Genomic DNA, 17,473 nt, shown 5'->3' with positions numbered 1-17,473 from the left:
TCAATAACTGGTAAAGGGAAGCCCTCTCCCAGAACTCTCCCATGCTGTTTTGGTTGGTCTAGATTCATTGTGCCTGAGATTGTCAGACGCTGCGGAATTGTCTCTGTTACAGAAAGGAATCAGGTAAGATATGAATATCTTCAGAGTATAAAAATATAATAACAGCAGGAAAATTTATTATCAAGTCTAGAAATAGACTTTAAAGTCAGGCTGACCTTTTCTTGACCTTTCTTTGCACTTGCTAAGAAACACAGAACATAATTCCTTTACTGCTCTGGACAGTTAGAGGACTGTTTCTTCAGGAGCTATTGGTTTAACTGCTCTCCACAGAACAGTTCTCTAACGGAAGTAAAACTAAATTCAGTGTAGAATAAATAGCATTATTTGAGCAAAATCTGCCCAAACAAGTTACCTGCACACCCTTTTGTGTCAGTGCTTCACTTTTACAAATCAGAAGCGGGCCAATCAGTCCAGAGGCTATATCTCTCTCAATATTTACAGCACTGTGATACAGCCGTGTAATACATTGTGCATCCTGTGCAGTGGGTTGATCTGTTTTAGCAATTTTCCACTCATAAGTGTACGTATTCCCTGGTTCAACTCCTCTACTCTGGGTGCCATTGCCTAAGGAAAAACAAGAACAGTTATGATACAAACTCAGAGCCAGATCTTAGTATCAAGCTGCACCTTCTAATGACATTGGTGTAGTTTGGCCACTAAAAGCCACCTTGAAATAACTGAAATTCAGCGATAACTTTTGTCTCTCTAAAATCACAAACAAGAACAGAAAACTAATACGACAAATAGAGGGTATTTGTCTCTGCTTTGCAGATAATACCTTGGTTTCTCTACAAGGCAACACAACAGGTAAGCAGAGGCAGAGAACAGAACTGAGGTCTCCCAGTCATGCATATTCCCAGCCACAGCACCTCCTTCAAAGCAACAAAACCATCCATAACAGTTAGTGATATGCAAAAACATATTTCACAAATTTTTTACTTGTGGGATCCAGAGGATAATCAGCTCCTTCTGCATTCTTTGCAAGTGTCACTCCATGGAAATAAATGCTGTAGGGTCGACTGGCCTTATTTTTGAATACAATCTATATTAATAGGTAAATGAAAAAAAAATTAGGATTCAACAAATCCTTGTGCAAATACATAATGAAGTTACCACTACAGTAGAATTTGCCTGGCTTTAGCCCAGAAAGTGCCAGAAAGGCAAAAGGGTGTCATAAGTATTGTTTGATATCTAAACCCAAAGAATAAATGCTGTTACCATTTTCTGTTGGACTTTGTAGACCCCACTGAGTGAAGTTCAGCTGCTCACAGCTGGGCTGTGGAAGGTCTAAAAAGAGCACTTGTTCTTCTAGCTACTAGGAACACACTGTCTCTGGAAATATGAAGTTACTGACTGAAGTTCTTAAAACCTTCAATGTGGGAGAAAAAAAATTTCAAACCAAATCTTGTCCCAGTTTCTAAGACCCAGAGGGGATATGTATGGAAAAGGCAAAGTTTCCTGCCTATTCCTGACAAAATCAGGATTAAAAAAAAAATAATAAGAGAAAAAGAGAAAAAAAAAAAAGAGGATCATGCTAAGCTCAAATTCAGAGCCACAGAGTCATGGTGGAAATGATAGAAGTTAAAGGTTATGGAACTTTGTGATACATCATTAAAAGACAAGTGCTAGCACAAGCTTGTAATGCAAACATTTTGTAGTTTCATGGTATAACCTCATGAAATAACATTTGATTATGGAAACTGATTACCTTTGTCTAAAACAGCAGGAAAAATATATTAGCATAAGAAACAAGAGGCTCATGAAGTTCAGCCTCACATACAAATCTCCTAGGAAGTCCACCCAGGTCTAGGGCTTTTTTCCCATTTTGGACCAGTGTCAACATATATTTTACAGAGTGTGACTGAAGCATGTTTATGTTGTAAAATAAAGCACAATTATAGAAACTACAGAAGGAATACTGAAAAATGCAGGCTAAACACTGTTACTTGTGATCATACCTTTTAATAGGGCAAATATTTAGAACATTAGCTATATTATTTGAAAGACAACAAAAATCAAACTAATTCCTTTGTGCCTCTGCCTCAATGTAAAGCATATTATAGTATAAATAATCTCTGTATTTGTATTACTTACTTTGACTTTATCATTGATTTGAGCTCTGATAATAGGGCCCAAGATTCCAGTTTGCTTGGGATGAGGATTTTCCAGACGTTTAGTGAAGGTGGCATCAGTATATTGCGTAAAAATAGCCTTTTTATATCTTTTACCTATGAGATTGGAGAAGTTGTCCAAGTGTTGTGATTTATAGTGTCTTCAAAATAAAGGAAAAGAAAAATTATCAACAAAACTTGAATAGTAGATCTGTTAAAATACAAAATTAGTATTCAAGCACCTGGTAGAAATCACACTGCTTGAAAAAAAATTCCAAACCCTAAACTAATCTAATGCTTTTCACCCCAAATTCTAACCTAAATTAGGTAAGAAGAATCTTAGATCATTACTTGCATTTTGGCATTATATATGACCAATTAATATCAGAGTTTACATTTAATTTAATAGTGTACATACAAGTATGAAACAAACTGAAGCAGCAGGTACACTTCCAAGGTAAGATAGAAATCAACTATTCTCCTTTTTCAAAGGCCTAGTTGAGCATGGAGGAAAAAACCCAATTTGCTCACAGTAGCAAAGACTCCAGGAGAAATAGGAACAGAATTTTAATCCCAGTTAGGCACTATACAGTAAGAAGTGTTATACTGAGGTTTCAAACTTCTTTTTGCTGTCACTCACACTTCAAAAAAGGTTACTGAAAAGGGATAAAATCTACACTTTTGAACAGGAGAGGAAAAATCAGAGCACTGAGATGGTTAAGTAAGGCAGTGTGGCAGGAAAGATATAAAAGTTTCTTCTGTGCAGTTCAAGAGCACATAAGGGAAGCAAATCATGCCAAAGGAGAATGAGTTGTGCAAACACTGTATTTCTAAGGAGGCATATGAAACTATAACCCTTACAGAATAAGGAACTTGTTTGTTCTGCTTAAATCCTTAAATATTCTTATGAATATCATCTTGTAAAGGCTCGTAAAGGCACAAATAACACTGGGGAACCGACAGATTGCAAATTTAACCCCACAGTGCACTGATAGCACTGCATACTAGGACATCATGTATGCTACAGAATTCCTTCTATTTGTCTTAAGTTGAGCAAAATAGCCCAATATGCTTATTTAATAGGACTTGTATTCCATCTACATTGGTACTATGCAGATATCATTTATAGAGAGCTCTTTTTCCTGTTCCCTAAACACTTTATTGTACTGAACTTTGAAAAACTTTTAATCTCCAGAAATATTCCCTCCCTCCCTTTCTCTTCCTTTTAAGGACTGTTTATTTCACCAGAATTGATGCTGAAAAGTATTTTAGAAAATAATCTTGTATGCTACTTTGGACAATTCCTTAGTCATCTTGTTATTTTGGGCTCCCTGTGAGAGAAAAAAGCAGGTGTCCACTGCTGGGCTTCTCAGCAAAGAAAGTCACTGACACTGCTGAGAGTCCAGTGAAGGGCCACCATGGTGATCAGGGAGCCAGAGCACTCGGCATAGAAGCAAAATTCCAGTTTCTTCAGTCAGGCAAAGACATAGCTAAGGGAGCATCTTATGTTTAACCTCAACTATCAAATTTACATTATAGAGAAAGCAGGACCACATGCTTCTCAAAGCTGCATGGTGAAGAGATGAGACACATTGGCCACAAAGTGCTACACGAGGAAGACTATTTAGATATAAGGAAAAACTTTTTCACTGTGAAGTTGCCAAGATGCTGATAGATCCCTGTACTTGGAAACAATAAAAATGCAACTGCATAAGGTCCAGTGCAACTGGATCCAGCTTTGCTGTTGGATACCAAGAGGCTCTTTCCAACCACAATTATCCTATGATTTCATGTTAACGTTCCCTATTATACTGACAAACTAGTATTTTACCTGTCAAGGGTGTCTGGAATTCTGGGGGCGTAATCCCAGGTAACTTCTTCTGCAGCAATGTAATAGACCCAGCTTTTGACCATAAGACGTTCTCTATAGGAGAGACGACTCTTCTTCACCTCTTTGTCCCCACAGTCCCTTACAGTGAGATAACCGTGCATTCCAGCTAATTGAGAGGAAACAGGACCACAGTGACTTCCCATCTGAGGAACTCTTACCACTTCAGCTGGTTTTTACCCCCAAAAGATATCTCCAGCTCTTATAAGAGAGATATTTTTCTCATTCTTTAAAACAGAATTCTGATCATTGCTGAAAGATACCATTTTCAAATGGGAAACAGAAAATATTTTCATCACACTGAAGTACCCTTAGCTGAAAGTACTCAGTTTCTCAGGAAATGGGTGGTTTCTTACTAAATTTATAGTGGTGCTTATCTGAACAGTTCACAGAGACTTAGATGCTGGAGTATTGAATCACTGTTGCTCTGTGCTGTGGACACTGCAGTAAAGCTGCAGATAAGAACATCTTTCAGCTCACCATGTACTTCCAACAGAATGCCTGGTTCTTGGTCAGTTTCTTAGTGAAATGACAAAACCATCCGAAACAGATTAACTGTACTGTTGTAAAACAGCAGAAGCTATTTGGGACATGGAGAAGAACAGCTTTACAGGTGCCTAATAACCAGATGTTTCCTTGCCTTGCAGGTGCTTTTGGACAAGAGACGATATGAGCCACCTTCCTTCCTCAGTCACAGTCATGTTTACAGTGGTTGAGGCTCCTCCCACCAAGTTAACAGCAGAAACTCGGTGATGTTTTTGCTCCATGGACTGGCCATTAATGTGAATGGAGAAGATTTCTGGCTTGGAACTCATTCCTATCAAGTGCCAGCTAATGTTGTCATATGCACAAGCCTCTAAATCTGAAAGAGACATGAGATTACAGTTCAGAATACAGGCAAATCATGCAAGTTCCCCATGCACCCTAGGTTTGAAGTGAGTCTTCACTGAAAACATTAAAAAAAAATTGCTGTGATCAATGTTTGCAACAAGAGGAAGTTTCAGAAGTGTGTAAATGGAACAGGTACCAAAATCATGTGCCAGTGGAAGACAGATGTTTAAATCTTACCTGCAAGTGACGAACTAACTTACAACAAGCTGGCAAAAAATGGGAAAAAAACCAGTGCCTTCTTTTAGAAAGCTGACCTGTCCTTGCTTGGGAAGTGAGGGGAAAACAGGGCAGGGAATGCAAAGAACAAAGCAAGGATCTAAGCTAAAGACTGATGTGGTACCTAGTGACAGTAATTACTTTCTTAAATATTTCCTTAAAAAAATTCCCACTTAAGACAATCTTTTGTATTTGCTCAATGGATGGGAGAGAGATATTAAAAGTTTTTTCTTAGGAAAACAAGAGAAAAGCCCCGCTACCATCTCCCTAGTCTTCTCACTTGTGTCTTTTAATGACAACTGACTTTCCACTTTCAGGAAGTTTTGCACCCAGTATGTTCTATATGCTGTAGAACCTACAATTCACTTAAATCACTCTCTCACCATCAGCTTGTTAAAAAAATGAGGAGCTTATTAAATCCCTTTTTTTTTTTTTTTAAGTTAGTAATCCTTTTCTTCAAGCAGAAGTCTTCTTAGAGGTAATCTCATTGTTCCTATCAGTAATGTGGTGTTATTTCCTTTCAGCAGCACAGTTTTTCTTACAGAATTTAGATGCTCACAGACACATTCTAAAAAAGGCTGTATCCCTTTTCTCCACATTCCCATCCTTGAGCATAGAAACCAACTAAAGGTAATAGTCAGTGTTCATAAATGTTTGTTTCATTTCAGATAAGCCAGAACAGTACCTGGTAAAGTTCCATCAGTATAGCCATTAATTGTATACTTGACTGATGCTGATTTTTGCCAACTCTTGTTCTCATCAAACACACCAAACATCAGTACATATTCCCTGTCAAAATGTTTCTGTGACCCATCCTCATTTAGACTTCCTGTGAAGGAGAAACAACAGGTCTTAATTTGAAGCAGAAATAAAGCAGACTCCACATACAGTTGCATTAATATATATTTAATGAGCTTGTTTCACCTGTTAGCATGTACTGGCTGAGCCTGATCAAAACAAAGCCTTAAGAATGCTCATAATGTGATTTTATTTCTGGAAGTACTTTTGGATTAGGTAATGTTCCAGATTGCAAGGCAAGATGTATTCTATTGCCATCTGTATGGCAGTTGTCTGGTGTCAAGCAGGCATTGCTCCTTATCTCTCTTCCTGAGTGATCGTAATCAACAAGGGACATCTGCTGATAAGGGGCTATTGAATGTCACCCCATGACTGATAAGAACTATAGCAACCCATTGTGAGATGCTCCGCCCAGAGGGAGGAGCCAAGCAGTGCCATACAGATATAACCTGCAAGTTCTGACACCAAGACAGCTTTTGCTCCACTGGACTCCCCAGAGCAACAGCAGCTGCTTCTACTTCCATGGATCTGTGGAGGAAGAATTCACCCCTTTCCTACAGGACTGCCCTGCTCCAACAGAACCACGCCTGACACTGCAGGAGGACTGCAGCTCCTTTTCCAACTGGACTGCTGCCAACACCCTGACCCACAGGGTGTCAGGTCGTGTTCTGACTCTGACAGTGTTGTTCTGGTGTATTGCATTGTTGTATTTTTATTTTTTTCTTTTATATTGTTTTTTTCCCTTTCCCTATTAAAGAACTGTTATTTCCTGCTCCCATATTTTTTGCCTGAGAGCCCCTTATTCATACCAATTCGGAGGGGTGGGGAGGGTTTGCATTCTCCATTTCAGGGGAGGCTCCTGTCTCCCTTAACAGGCACCTGTCTTTCTAAACCAAGACAGGTAACCACAAAATCAAAAGTTTGAAGTATTCCAGAGAAGATAAACATCATGCAATGAATCGTCTCAGACAATTTCTGGCAATGTGTTGCAGAGATCACCTTAAAGAAGGGAGTGTCAAACAATTTTGGTTCACAATCAGGTGCTGCCCTCTCTTTTCAGACTGTGTGACAAGGGAAGAGAGATGGCAGAGTCACCAGCAGCACTTTTTCAAGCACTGAGGTCATCAGCACCTTTAAAAAGCTTAAAACCAACCACTCAGCAAACAACATTTACACACAAAAGACTTCAACAGACACTGCTGCACTGGATCAGTTGCAAGAAACTGTCCTGGGTGATTTTGTGATACAGATGTAATTTTTGTCAAGAAGTAGAATTCATTCTGGACATGCCACACAGAACTGGTGTGATTTTTACTGATTCTTTCTGTAGATCGCTCACATCAAAAACTTCCACTTGCTACTTTCAAAACATAATCTGGTCCCTCCGGATTGCAAGAATGAAACATTTGCAAACTTATTGATTATTCTACCTAGGAAAAGAAGCAGTAGAAGAAATTATCTTTAATATATATTTTTTTTTATTTGTGGGAAGCTACAAAGTTCTGGTTTTCTTCACAAAAGAAGCCTCAGATCAAGAGAGGAATTTATCTACTTGCCACACAAAGAACATTCAGGCAGTGCTTTAACTCAAAAGTCCACTTTTCATAACCTTAACCACCTCTTAAATGTGTCAGACCGTGGGGAGCTGACCCCAACCAGCAGCCAAACACCCACTTCAGCGCCTTCCCATCCCCAATGTGCCAGGAGAGAGAACAGGAGGAAAAAAAATGAGAAATTCATGGGTCAATAAAGACAGTTCAAAGGTGAAGGAAAGAGGGAAAACAACAAGCAACACAGGAAAAAAAAAAAATCACTCATCATCTCCCACAAGCTGACTGATCAGTATCTCAAAAACTGTCATCTTGGAAGTGAACACCCCTCATTCTCCCCACACTGTTGTTTCTTCTTCTGCCTCCATTTTTTACTGCAGAATGATGTTAATGGTAGAAAATAACCCTTTGGCCCATCTGTTTCATCTGTCCAGATGGGTCTCCTCCCAAAGCCACTGTTTGGGGAGGTCTGAGCAGGAAAAAGAGAAAGCTTTGATACTGTGCAAGCACTGCTCAGCAACAGTTCAAACACGGATGAGTGTATTATCAATGCTATTAAGCCACAAATCCAAAACACAGCACCATATGAGCTGCTGTAAAGAAACTGAACTGCATGCCAGGCAGACCAAATACACAGGTACATTGCACATTTACCAGACATAGTGCCCAGTCAAAAATCTGTGTTCAGAAATCTTAAAAATATGCATAGAGAGCTGTTTGTCATTGTTCTAGCCAGAAACATACACCCCCAATTTTCTTGAAGGCAGTGGTCACACCAGTCCATCTCAAATTCATGTCCTACTCAAGCCCAAAATGCATGAATTTGAGAAGCCTGAGAAGGAAGTAGTTTCAAAATATTTGCCCAGTATGCCATAAAACACGCATATATACAAAAACTCAAAGAAAGAAAACCAAAGAAAAATCAAGAAAATAACAAGTCCTAGATAATACTAAAAGCACCAATCATAAAAAAATTCAGGAGGAACATAATTAATACTAATGCAACTCCTCTGAGGTGATAAGAGTAGGTGTGTTCTGCATTAAAATGGGTATCTATGGCATAGGAGACTGTCCTTGTGCAATCCCCACAGAACCAGGGCTCTGTTTACTTTCAGGGAACCTTTAAGGTCCAAGTCCATGCAGTTTAGTCTACACAAATTTTTGACTCAAACTAAATCCGGCTAAATAACTCACAGCATGTTTACCATAAGAAGGATATATAATTTGGAAAAACCTTGGATGTAAGGGACCATTAAATAGTTTAAGTACTTTACACAGCAGCATGTTGTTTCAGTCATCCCTCAAACCAGGGAGATGTATCTAGCAGCTATTTACAAGTGCTACACGACACCAGTTATTAGTGGAGAATTCAATGGTTCAGACTGCTAAAATCCAAAGTCTCTGATCAATGCAAAAACAATTTTAAGACTTAAAATCTGTTCAAATTTGGCCATATCTCCAAATGATTAGCAAAAGACACACTGCTCTGCAATTTTAAAATCAGGTTACAGAAGAGAGAGTGTTCCAGGTTCTTGATCAGACAGCCTTTAAAAGACAATGGGTAAAACAATTTATTTCCTGCCTTATTCTCTGAAATGGCCAAACCATTCTGAACAAAGTTTTAGAAAATATTTATTCTTAGACAGGACATTTGAGGTCATATACATTTAGCAGTTAAGTAACTGCAGATGCAACCAGTGCAGGCAAATGTATCTATATAATAATGTTTTCTGACCATTCTCTAATTATAGGATGCAACTGCATGAAAATTGGCATTTAAAAACTCTAACATCTAAAAGAACGGTGATAAAAAAACATTCATTTTACATTGCATGTAAAGATGTGAAAAAGAAAATAATATGTAATCTCTCATTATCATACATTATCATCTTTGTTAGAAATGAAAATATTACCTTATAGTAGTCTTACAGCATTAAATTACCTTTCTTACAGATCAGCAATGCTCCAACCAGACCAGAGTTAAAATCCGTTGACATATTCTCATGAGAATAGTAAGCATAAGTAAGACAAGGAAGGTCAGCTTCTCTTGGACCAACTTCTTCTGGTACATTCCACACATATGTGTAGAGCTGGCCTGGAAGCACAGCATCATCTAGCTTTTCTGCAGCTGATGTTCTGTCATTATACAGAGAGCCTGCCAAGTAAAGAGTCAGTAGGATGGCATTAAGAAAAAGAGCAATTAAAATGCTTGGAATATCTTCCTACAATCAGCTCCAAAAGCTTGATCTTGCTTTTATGATACTGCACCTTCAAAGAGGTAACTCATGATCCCACTCACACATTGCTGAGAGTAGCATGGGGAGAGTAGCTAATCCACTACCATCCTGTTTCTTAATCTTACAGATTAAAGATTTCCTAGAAGTATTATCACTGCCAAAAGGCTGGGGTCATCATCAGTCTGAGTAGGGTTAGGATGGGGTGAAGCTTCAGCCTCTGCTCAGTAATGCTCTGCAGAGGAATGCTGCCTACTCTGTCACCTTTCTAACTGTGTCTCAAAGCCACTGCATGGGCTGGCACTGCCTTGCTGCCTTAGGCCTTTTGTATACTGCACATCCACATATGGAGGCAGTAATGGCTCGTGTCTGTGCCTGCCATATGCAACAGATCTGCAATGTGACACAGAGGAGACAGAGAATCGAAATCTGAAACGTAAAAGGTACATTAATTAATATGACAGTCAAACTGAACTGCCCATCCCTTCCAATCAGATGTTCTGTTCAACTCCATGAGATGGAGCTGCAAAACTCCTTTTGCATCCACACAACAACCAGCCTTGCATAAATTTGTAAACTGCAGGTCAAAGCTCTGGCTCAGCACCCAGGGCAGGGCAAACCAGGAAGCATGAGCAACCAAACTCATTTCGTGATGGTACTTTTATTTTACTGTCCATTTGGTCATAGTTTATCACCTCTTTTTGCTGGTCTCACGAAGGTGTGGACCAAAGCACCACAAAGCTGAGCATTAAATCCTGAGTATCAGAACAGCATGATCAGCACTGTTAGGAAACTGAGCTCATGACACTCACATTCCTACTGCTACAGTGATGAACAAGAAAGGAGCTAACAATGGAGGTGAAGGTGCAATCCAGGATCAACAGATATTTGTGTTACACATAGCTTCACACATTGATCTGGATCCCTGCCAACATTTCATGCAGTAGTCTATAAGCAAATGAGCAAAACATTGAGTTTCTACAGTACTTACCTTCTTCATTTTTGCTGTAAACAAGGCCTTGAGGATGAATGCTGACTGGCTTGTCAGCCATATTTTTAAGGTGAACCACTAAAGTATCTCCCACTTCAGCACGCAGGGTTGGTCCCAGAAGTCCTGTAGTTATTTAAGATAAAGAGGAAAATATTAATAAAACAGTATGTTCAGTGAAACAAAGAATTTTCTCCCTCTTCAAAAAAAAATTAGCTCTCAAAATACAAGTCCCAAAATTAACACAGAGAATGTAATAACACTGCAATGAAGATTTACCCATAAAAAGGCATATGGGAACTTAAAGCCTATAGTGCATATTCCAAAATGTTATATTTTGCATCTGGCAACTAGCACTTAAAAATCACAGGAAAATAAGGGGAAAAAAGTTATTTACAGATACAGAAACTCTATCAAAAGATTCATCCTGAAGTTCACTGAAAATTTCTAGATGTCTTTCACATACAATTTCATTAAATAGTTTTAGAAAATAAACACTTTATAGCTTAAGAGTTTAGAGAAAGGCATCCAAACACATTACTTTAAGTAGCACTCTGAATGCCAGAAGTCACAGAACAAAGAGATCTTTCAATTCCCAAATGTTGTCCAAGTAAATAATCATTTCCACACTGCAAATTTCTTGAGGCATTTCCTGCAAAAGATTTCAAGAGCTGGTATCCCTACTCCCCAAGTTGCAAACAAAAGCAATTCAAAAAGCTGCTAAGACAACTTTTGGCTTGTTAGTCTCTTTTTTCGTAAACTATTTTGTATATATTTAGTTTCAGGCCTTAGGCTCCTTCACAAGGAATTCATAGTGTCATCGCTGCGGCTGTGCCAAATCTAAATGCATGTGGTAAGTCTCATCAGATGCTGAAAACAAAGGGAACAACTTTGTATGGTGCAACTGATTTGCAGACAGCCACATCCTCTGAAAGCCCAACCTCTCTAATGCCTTTGGAAGCCTTGTTCCTGCACTGTAGAGACCTCATCCCCTGTGCCTATTTGGTTTATGTGCAAATAATGAATGCAAAAGTACAAGCATGCTTAGGTTGCCACTGGCTTTAAAATAAGGAACAAATCAAAATAGTCAGACATTTCATTCCTGTTTACCTGCAAATGTATTTGCTGGTTTTTCTTTTTTAAAATCCACTTCATATTCTCTGTAAGAAATTTTCTTAAATACAGGATCTGAATGTTCCAATCTGAAAGCAAAAGTTACAAAAAATATTGAAAGGACAAAGATTCTCAGAGATGCCATTGCTGTTTGATGGAAATCTCAAAAAATGAATCTTGGAAATATATTTAATTGCTTGCACATGTTGCTGAAGGCAAAGCATACAGTCCAACTCTTTGTAGTGTCTTCACATCTCCCTCTTACTCTATTGAATTTACGATGTTCCCGAACCAGATAATGTCATATAGGGCATCCAATATCCATACCTAGAACAGTCCACCAATGATTTTACAGGTGGTTTTTATGGGTCCTTTTGATTCTACAAAGGCATAAAGATGCCTTTGTTTTGTCCAAGACACAGAGGAAGATGTCTCAACCCATACTTAACCTAGAAAGCATGTGACAAAACAGAGGAAAGGAACCCAAATTTATGTTTATTCAGCCCTATGTTTGAACTTTAAGACTCAGCAGAAGGGTTTTAAAACTGCATTAACAGCAAGCTCCTGTCACAGGAATGACTCTGAAGGCAAGCACAAAGCTTTTCTCTTACAACAAACCAAGGATGTCACAGCAAGTTAGAAAATGAGAAACACTGCAAAGTGCCCTTAGTCTTGTTACGTAAACAATTTGACACCCAGGAGACCACACTGTTTTCTTAGAAAATATTTAGGCAAGCAGAAGGAAACCAGCAAACGACACTTCTGCAATGGAAAAAATGACAAGAAGAGGGCAGAAAGAGTAACAGCCCTTCATATTTATTGGTTGATCTACTATAGTATGTATGATGATTGAATTCAATAGTAATTCCACTTGCTCTCTTTGTAATGCCCTTTCAGGCACATTTGACAGTGAGGAGCTGATGAGCTGCTCAAGCATGGGGAGGCTGAGCAGAGAGAACCCACTTCAGTGATATCCAGAGTCCATAAGGGGGAGATCCCTTTGGAAAGAGATCTCTTGTAATTCCTGTGCTCCCCTCTCTCACCACAGCAGAGTCAGGCAGAAGCAATTGGTGTTTAAATTAATTCCCCCTGATAAAATTTAATCGATTAATTCCCACCATGATAAAATTTTGTATAACTCTTTAAGGGGAAGGATGGGATCCATAACCTTCATTGACAAGAGCTGCCCTAATGTGGCAATGTTCATGAGAATGTGCACGTAAGACTGAAGGGAGAAGAGGAAATGTATCAGCGCCAATAGGGTAATGAGGAGGAATAAAATACCTAGCACACTAACACTTCAGAAACATCACACTACGCAAGCAGGTCTAGTTACAGAACTTCCAGGAATTGCAGCAGCAACACTGCAAGATGCACAGATAATACATATTCACTTTATGCTGAAGTGCCTTATAAATAAATAACACTTGTACGTAGTAACAAACCTCTGCAAAGATAAAACTGACACTTAGAGATATAAGGCGTCCTTTTCTAGTCAATATTAAGGAAACAGCTCAGGAAGAATCCATTTTCCTTTCAGCCTCTCAAGTTATTTATAAATAAAAGCACCAAAGTATCAGATTCTTACACTGCATATGACATTCAGGTTCTACTGAAATCAGCACAAGTTACATACCCCAATACCTTTGGAATCCAAGCCATCAAGCCATTAACTCTTCCTCAATGAGTATTTTTGTGTTGTGAGGACTTTTATTTTTCTGGTTTTTTTTTTTTTTTTTTTTTTTTTTTTAAGTTCATTTTTGTTGGGTTTTGTTTGCTTGTTTGCTTTGGGTTTTAGTTAAATTTCTATAAGCTCTATAAAATTCATTAGACTCATGTGGGATGTGACTGGCTCCAAATACTTAGGCAAGGTAACCCAATAGACATTGTATATAAAATACTGCTGGTTATCTCAGAGAACTTCACCCGAGGTTTTAGACAGTCTTGTAAGTCTCTACTGGATGAAAACACTCCATCTGAAATATGAATTTAACCACACAGCAGTTGATGCTTACATTGATGCACCCAGTGTAGGAGAGAATGAAGTTTTAACTAGTAAATTCACATGTCCAGGTCAATACTTAAATGGCAGCTGGCTTCAAGTTCCTATCTTGAAATCCTATTTTCTTCTGTCTTGCCAGTTTGACATCATGCTTATACCAGTTCTATTAAACTTTCAAGGGGGTTTTAAAATCACAGAAGCTTTTCTATAATTAGATCTTGGGAAAAAAAAAGTTAGAAAGTCATAATCTGAACTGGAAGTATATTTTCCATATTATCCTGAAAGGCAATACATATTTAGGAAAAAAAAGAACCACAAGCAAAAAAAACCCCAAAGAAGTCATCCATATATATATATATATATATATATATATATATATATATACATATATATACACACACACACATATATAAAAGCAGCAGTATTAAAAAAACACTTTTACTGTAGGAGGACAAGTAATTTTTAATTAATTTTATTGTTTCATTTTCAGTAGTTCCCTCCCAAATTTAAACACAACTCGAAATTACAACCAAGTCCTGAAATCTGTAGCATTGCACTTGCAGTGTTTATAATCCTAAGGACAGTAGTAGCAATAAAAATAATATATTTTATATTCTTGATTGGTGGATGCATGTAGAGTGGCCACTGTGCAATGCTATCTGAAAAAAAAAAAATCAGTATTTTCACTTAATAAAGCAGAGAAATGCTTGATCTAACCACCTTTACTCATCAGAATGTACATTTCGCAAAAGTCCTGAACAACTCAGAAATTGTGCAACTAGCTCCAAAGTTCATCTGGCTCTGATTTAAGTGAAAGTGATAGCATCAAAACTGGAACATAATTATTCCTTCAGCAAATTCTAAAGTCCTAAAGTTTTTGAGATCTTACCAAACCATGGCTCAATTTAACATTGCTCAACATCCATGTACCTAAAATAAATACATTAAAAAACTCCAAGCAACCAACATTAAGCTATGCAAAAATGACAAAGCAAGTCTTGGAGCTTATTTAACAGAAGTGCTCTGAAAACATAAAAATAATTCTATCCTCTAATGCAACAAATAAAACGGAGCTTTCAATATGTCACTGGCTCTAGTTCAGATCATGCTGTTTAAGGTCAACCAAGCTCCTCTGAAATGAACAGATTGTGCTCCAAAGTCCTCCTGGTCTCTGCAATTCCACAAGAGATGAGAGACAAAACCCACTTTTCAGTCCCAAGGGAGGACTAATTTCATCCTTCTTATCCTGTACTTTGTTACCTGGACTTTTCCTCAGGTTGTGGTTTGTAGGTCCAGCTGGTGATCTGTACAGCTATATAGTGTTCTCTGACCTTCACAGCTCCTGCAACATGCTGCTCTGAGTCTGGCCACCACGAACCAAGCAGAAGCAAGAGAAAAAGCTGCAAGCAGTGTAGAGTCATGGTAGAGATGCCTGTTAAAGCTGCTCTGGAAGACAAGGCAGAAACCACCGCTTTTATTGCTGTTGTTGCTTCTAACTTCCCCTCAGAAATGAAATAATTATGATGCAACAGGGTAACAACATTTGCTATGGTCAGGTCATTGCTCTTCACCTCCGCCTCCCCTTACTGACAGGGATCCAACAGAGATAAAAAACTGTTTAAACTATCTTCCTTCCCCTCCTCCACACCACCTTCAGCAAGAGAAAAGCACCAAGGAGAAGCAGCTTCAGCCCCACTAGGTGGTTGGGTCATTGTGTACTGAGGCAAAAGATAATTTAGATTACTTCAATTACAGGATGTTTGACTTACGTGGTTAGGAAGAAGGGGGGCATATTTTCTATCTTCCCAGAAAACAGAAAACCAGCACATGGCTGGCACTGATGGAAATTTCCCAGGTAAATGCTACACCTCCTAAGAAATCATTCCCAGCTTAAAAGCAAATACTGAAGGATTAGGTATGGGGAGTAGAATTGGGTGCAGAGCTAAAATCTCGTTCAGATCACCATGCACGGCATGCTCAGAACAGTAAGGCAGCTGCCCTTCCAAATGCTGCCAGCTTCAGCTTGATTCTCACTACACTCCCAAATACCTCAGGTAAAAGGTAACCCATGGGCTTCTCAGTTACCAGGTCAGATAGGAGACTTTTAATCTAGTCTTGACTAGGGTCTGTTGGCATTTAGCTAACAAGAAATGATTAGGAAAATACCTTTTGATACGATAATTACCAATGTCAACTGTATTACCAAAAATGTTTCCCTGCTTTTGCCAGTACTAAGAAGCTGGTCAAAACAACAAGTAAATTGTTGATCATGTTTCTCACACACTCAATTACTAGAGAAAGAAAAAATCCTATCTATTTTTCTTGTGGCCAAAAAATGAAACCAATATTTTCAATAATGTTTTCCTAATATTTTAATGAAAAAATTACCCACACCCCCAAATCAAAATAACTCTAGTCCAGAACTGGACAAAAAGGACAACATTTCATTTTGGACTACTTCAAAAGAAAACCTGATCAATTCTAGGTTTGATATATTTTTTTAACAGCAGAACGGCCTAACTCGCAGCTTGGTTAATTCTATCCAAACTATGGTACCATAAGGACTTGAAAGAAATAGGGGAGATGGCTCAAAAAAATAAAAATAATTATGAAGACCAACAGCTAAATGCTCACTACTAAACATCAGGATCATTCAGTGCATAAACCTGAAAACAATCATGCTCACTTAGCACACGACTACCAACATCATGGTATATTTCTTTAAACAAATCTTCCTGTGATTCGGTTTAATGAACTAAGTGTTTGCATTAGAAATATCCATTGTAAGTAGGCTTCTAAAAGTTTTTCCTTTTAATAAAAAGCTAAAATATTGCAGGCTAAAAATTAATACCCAGATTACATGATTAACACCCCCTGCTTTGTGTCTGTGAGGTGGGAATCGTCAAAGTTGACGTCAATTGGTTACTTCCCTTTTATCCATTTTGAGGAATTTGGGAGCTATATTTTTGAAATATCTTAGTCAATGAATTATGCAGCATTACTATAAAGGTAAAATTTTCTTTCATAAGTGTGGGTGATCATATTGATAGTTTTAAAGATCAGTATCAAATTGAACTAGCGATACTTTCCATTAAGGTACATTGACTACCATTTGTTACCCTTCTTTAATCCTTTAAGAACCTTTAAGAATCCTTTAAGAATCCTTGAAGTTCCTTTTAAGAATCCTTAAAGAAATCCAATACTGGCTGCTTGCTTATTTTTTCCTCTTCTCACATTTTAAGTATCAACGTAAAATTGACCTGCCTGAAATCATCTGCATCAGCCTTAGGGGTTTTTTTTTTCTTTTATTTAAGCTATTCCATCACATCACATCCGCTAGGCTTTATGAAGTTTCAGTGCTCTGAAAATCATTACTAATAATCCAAAGATGTTGTTCCCTTTCACCTGATCATTAATTTCTAATATTTGCAATTATATCCTGTCTGACATTGTGAAAGTCTAATACATATAATTTTTTAAAAACTAGTATTGGTTGCCTGCAAGCTATTACTATTTGTCCATGACAAGTGACTACAGAATATATTCTTTCAGGGTGGAATCTTCCAAGACAATGAAAGTTTATTGGTTATTCATATATTTAGCTGTGATCTTTTTTTGTACT

At 38.0% G+C, this 17,473-nt stretch overlaps 1 protein-coding gene across 1 annotated transcript in view; it reads right to left on the bottom strand.

Annotated features, from left to right (window-relative positions):
• Positions 1-15,272, bottom strand: part of F5 (coagulation factor V) — a gene marked incomplete at its 5' end in the record, with an annotated part of 34,816 nt that extends 19,544 nt beyond the window's left edge. The window contains 10 exons of the mRNA XM_084226555.1: positions 413-624; positions 1,000-1,102; positions 2,155-2,332; positions 4,003-4,168; positions 4,700-4,921; positions 5,852-5,995; positions 9,457-9,669; positions 10,740-10,862; positions 11,847-11,938; positions 15,112-15,272. Of these exons, the coding sequence (XP_084082681.1) occupies positions 413-624; positions 1,000-1,102; positions 2,155-2,332; positions 4,003-4,168; positions 4,700-4,921; positions 5,852-5,995; positions 9,457-9,669; positions 10,740-10,862; positions 11,847-11,938; positions 15,112-15,272 (1,614 nt within the window). The remainder of the gene's footprint in view (positions 1-412; positions 625-999; positions 1,103-2,154; positions 2,333-4,002; positions 4,169-4,699; positions 4,922-5,851; positions 5,996-9,456; positions 9,670-10,739; positions 10,863-11,846; positions 11,939-15,111) is intronic.
• Positions 15,273-17,473: the final 2,201 nt, after the last annotated feature.

The sequence above is a fragment of the Fringilla coelebs genome, assembly GCF_963513975.1.
Source record: "Fringilla coelebs genome assembly, chromosome: 2".
NCBI classification, from domain to species: domain Eukaryota; kingdom Metazoa; phylum Chordata; class Aves; order Passeriformes; family Fringillidae; genus Fringilla; species Fringilla coelebs.
Note: the sequence above shows the minus strand (reverse complement) of the source record. Positions and strands in the feature narration are given on the sequence as shown.